Genomic DNA, 4,063 nt, shown 5'->3' on the forward strand with positions numbered 1-4,063 from the left:
AGTAAACAACGTTAGAGCGGTGTTGGAGAGGAATAGGATGCTTAGTATTAGTAAAAAAGTAAGATAGTTTATTTTGAGACTTGAGTCCAAGGCGTAGTGGAGGGGTGGTTCATTTTAAGAATTTTTGTATGTTGTCAGTGAGAGAGGGGACACATGGAAGAGATCTATCAATTGAGAGAGTGGATGGTGGATGTAGCGATTTTGTATTTTTTTTTGTCCTGGTGAAGGGCTACAAAGTGGGGTGAAACGTCGGAAATACATAGTGTTTACTATTTTTGTTCTTTTTGACCGAACCCTGACCACCTTCTTCTTAAATTAAACGGTCAATTATTTATCTATATAATTTTTGTTTTTAACCTAGAAAGAGTTAATAGTTGCTGATATTAGGTAACATACTCACCAAATTATATATATTTTAATAAAGGATATGTAAAATTAAGAGAGAAAACAACTGTTTAGTTTAAAATCAAACAGGAGGCAATAAAGGATGTTGAAAAGAAAAACTTTAAGAAAAAAAAATTATTACATCTGTTTTAACTCATAATTAATTCTTGATTAAGTCTATAAAAAAAAAAACCTCTAACGTCAATATATACTCACTCTACCTGTATATATTTGATTTAATATTCTCCAGGAAAATGTAAAATCTTTATATATGTATCTTTTATAGGTACCTTTATTATTTAGACAAAAAGCAACCACTTAACACAGCGATGTTGAATAAAGAAGATTCCCCTGAGATCAAGACGAATGAAGGTTTCGACATGTCAGAAGAAACGTTGGAAGTTCCAGTCAACACAAAACTCTGATATGTAAAAATAAAAATATCTTTTATGTTATGTTAAACAATTTATTTATATACATATATAAATTCCCAAAAATTTGAAATTTCCCAAGAAGTTGGGACATAGGTAAAAATCATGTTAAAATGTTTAACAAAAAAGTTTACTAAAACAAAAAAAATATTACCCTTAGTATTTTTTAAGTTAAGGAATAGGGGTATTATCGACAGGATAGTATGTATGAATAGAAAAGCAAATTATTGTTGTCGAGTTTCAACATTCGCAACAGGTAATTAATGAGTCACCATTAATTTGAAAATCCAAAAATGGAGATTTGGGAATGTAGCTATAAGGACCATGTTAACATATTATAATCAAAGAGTTACTAAAGCATGAAACTAATACCTTTTTTTTTTACTGAACTTAATAGATACTATACTATCTGGTGAAAACCATTTCCCCCCGCTGTACCTTAGGGCAACTCAGGGAGAATATGGTAGAATATTAAGTAAGTATTTAAAAAGAATTCAATTAAATTCGGAATTTATGCTATAGAAAGAAATTAACAATGAAATAGAGAACTTGATTTTGTAACATATTTCATTACTGTATTAGAATTTATACAAATATTAAATTTTTGTTTCAAATTTCCCGCCCCCTCCCCAGGATTTCTACTGGGAAAATCCATCACCACCTTCCATTTCTCAGCATTTATAAAAATATCTGCCTCATCCCCCAGTATCCATTCAGCTTTCTTTCTGTCCATCTAATTTTTGTGATCATCAGTTTGTGTCGATTCCATTTTTGTTCAACATGACTGCTTTAAATGTAAATGTTTGTGAGGGGGTGTGAAATTAATCCCACAAATATTGTGGAGGTAACAGGTGGTGTTGGTGAACAGCAATTCCTCAACATCCTTCAAAGACACGGAGTAGTTGCAGCTCACAAAATTTGTCCTAGATGTGGATATCGCTCCAGGAAGGAAGACATAAAATAGTATTAATACAAAATAAACCTGAATAAATAATGATAAGAATAAAAAAATAAGTAACAATGGTAAGAATAAAAATTTTAAAAAATACGTAAAATATACAGTTAAAAAAGTACAGGAGACGTAACAAATAAATAATAAATAACCAAAGAACAAATCATGACCAGCTACCTGTTCAAAGCGAAAGGTTAAATAGATGGTGACAATTAATCAAAAGCGTGGAAGAGTGGAAGGGAGGTGGCCAGCGGTTTAACGGTTATATTTCTATTTAAAATACGTCGCGTATACAGGAAGCTGTCATAAAAATATGACGAAAAATGGAAAATGATAAGAGAAAGATACAGAAATATGATAATAATAAAAACTATAATAATTTTCTAATTTAGGAATAACTAAGTAAAATTAGAATGATACATATCGTTACTAATAATACGAATATACACTGAAGAAAATATAGTAAGGGTAGTTAATACAATATAGGATATAATAACAATGATTGTAAAAGAAGTAATTAATAATAAGTAAAAGTAAACAACGAATATTTAAAAAAATAATTGGATAATGATAACAACTGTAGTTTTTTATATATCGTGAAAATAATCATTTATCTACACTGATAATAGTAATAGTAAATATAACCGGAGTAACATGAACAATTTAAAGTGAAATAAGATAATTTAACAATCTGAAGTGAAAGTTTACAAAATAAAATAAAAATATATATAAAAGTACAAGGTGAGATGTAAAAAGAAGTAAATTTGTGATAGAATGTTAACAATATAGGTGATGATAATGATAAGTGAAATAAGTTAATAGAAACAAGTGAACAAAACAAAGTAAATGTGAAAGTTAATAAAAATAGATGAATAAATATAAGTGAATTTAGCGATAGATAATATAGATAATAAACAGGTGAAAAACAAAGGTACAATAGAAAAAATTTGGTGATGATAATAAAATGAGCGTAAAATTATTTAGTCTTAATTAAGTTTAATATATGGCTGAAGGTATGTGAGATACAGTTTTTATCGTTTTGTGGTTAACTGGAATTCAATTAAATTTGGAATTTATGCTATAGATAGAAATTAACAATCAAATAGGGAACTTGATTTTGTAACATATTTCATTACTGTATTAGAATTTATACAAATATTAAATTTTTGTATCAAATCACACATTGCTGTTTATTTATTGGCATATTCCAGATTCCAATACTAAATGGAGGCAAGTTCGAAGCAGTTTTTTCATAGTATTGCCTGGATTTATGCAGTCCATCGACGCACCCGCATCCAAAAGATTTTCGAATAGGGCAAACCCCGTGACTGTGTGCATGGAGTGGTTGTATGCTGCAACTGCCCGTTCCATGGCGTCATCAGGTTCCAGTCTCCTTTCTAGCTGGTACACTCGTAGGTCGTCACCTAGAGTGGTATGGAGTCCCTCTATCCTTCCGCAGCTTTTTGGATGTTGAGGTGCCAAACCACTTCCAATATTCTCATTTCTTCTCTGATGCTTGTATTATCGAATTCCCTCCCACAGTCGGAAGAAATTCTGTCGAGCACACCATATAATTGGAACCATGTCCGAAGGGCTCGTAAAACCGCCTCCGCTGGCTGATCTGTTCTGTACATGCCATGGCCACCTTACTTAATACATCGATGACTATAACTCACTTATAGCCTTTCCAGGTGAAGGAATTCACCTGCATGTCGCTTGGCGGTGTGTTCGCGGTAGAGGTATCTTCTTGAGTTGCACGGGTTGGGCGCCGATCACACTTCTTACTGAGGCACACCTCGCATTTCGCAGGGGTCGTTACACATTGGTGAACCCGACAGAACTAAATTTTGATGTGTTTCTTATATTATTGTAATGTTCACTGCTTTTATTAAATTTGCTTATTATTTTTGAACTTGTTGATCTCTCCTTTTACCGTCTATTTTTCAATACACAGTATTATTATTATTTTCTAATTACTTCTTTGTCTTACTAACTTTGTATTTTGTTTCTTTATGCTTCTTTTTTTGACTTACATATTACATTACTTACACATATTTTCTTTCCATTTTTGAATTTTTTTATTAAATTAAATTATTCATATTTCAAAATTTCTTTGCATTATATAACTTTAAGTTTATAAAGACTACATCTCCCTTACATATCGACACATTTTGAACATAATAAAATCCTCATAATACTTTTTTTCTGCATTTCAGAAGCCCATTTTCTTGTCATATCTTGTATTCTTGTTTTTCTAAATTCTCACATTTTTTATATTATTACAATTTCCAAACTA

The 4,063-nt window shown here is 30.8% G+C and overlaps 1 protein-coding gene across 1 annotated transcript in view; it reads left to right on the forward strand.

The window, feature by feature from the left end:
• LOC106690877 (probable peptidoglycan muropeptide transporter SLC46) overlaps positions 1-849 on the forward strand; it is a gene marked incomplete at its 5' end in the record, with an annotated part of 22,554 nt that extends 21,705 nt beyond the window's left edge. Inside the window, one exon of the mRNA XM_014436464.2 lies at positions 671-849. Within this exon, the coding sequence (XP_014291950.1) occupies positions 671-809 (139 nt within the window). The remainder of the gene's footprint in view (positions 1-670) is intronic.
• Between the last annotated feature and the right edge of the window lie 3,214 nt (positions 850-4,063).

The sequence above is a fragment of the Halyomorpha halys genome, unplaced genomic scaffold (genome assembly GCF_000696795.3).
Source record: "Halyomorpha halys isolate HHAL.00 unplaced genomic scaffold, Hhal_1.1 Scaffold1934.1, whole genome shotgun sequence".
In the NCBI taxonomy this organism is placed as follows: domain Eukaryota; kingdom Metazoa; phylum Arthropoda; class Insecta; order Hemiptera; family Pentatomidae; genus Halyomorpha; species Halyomorpha halys.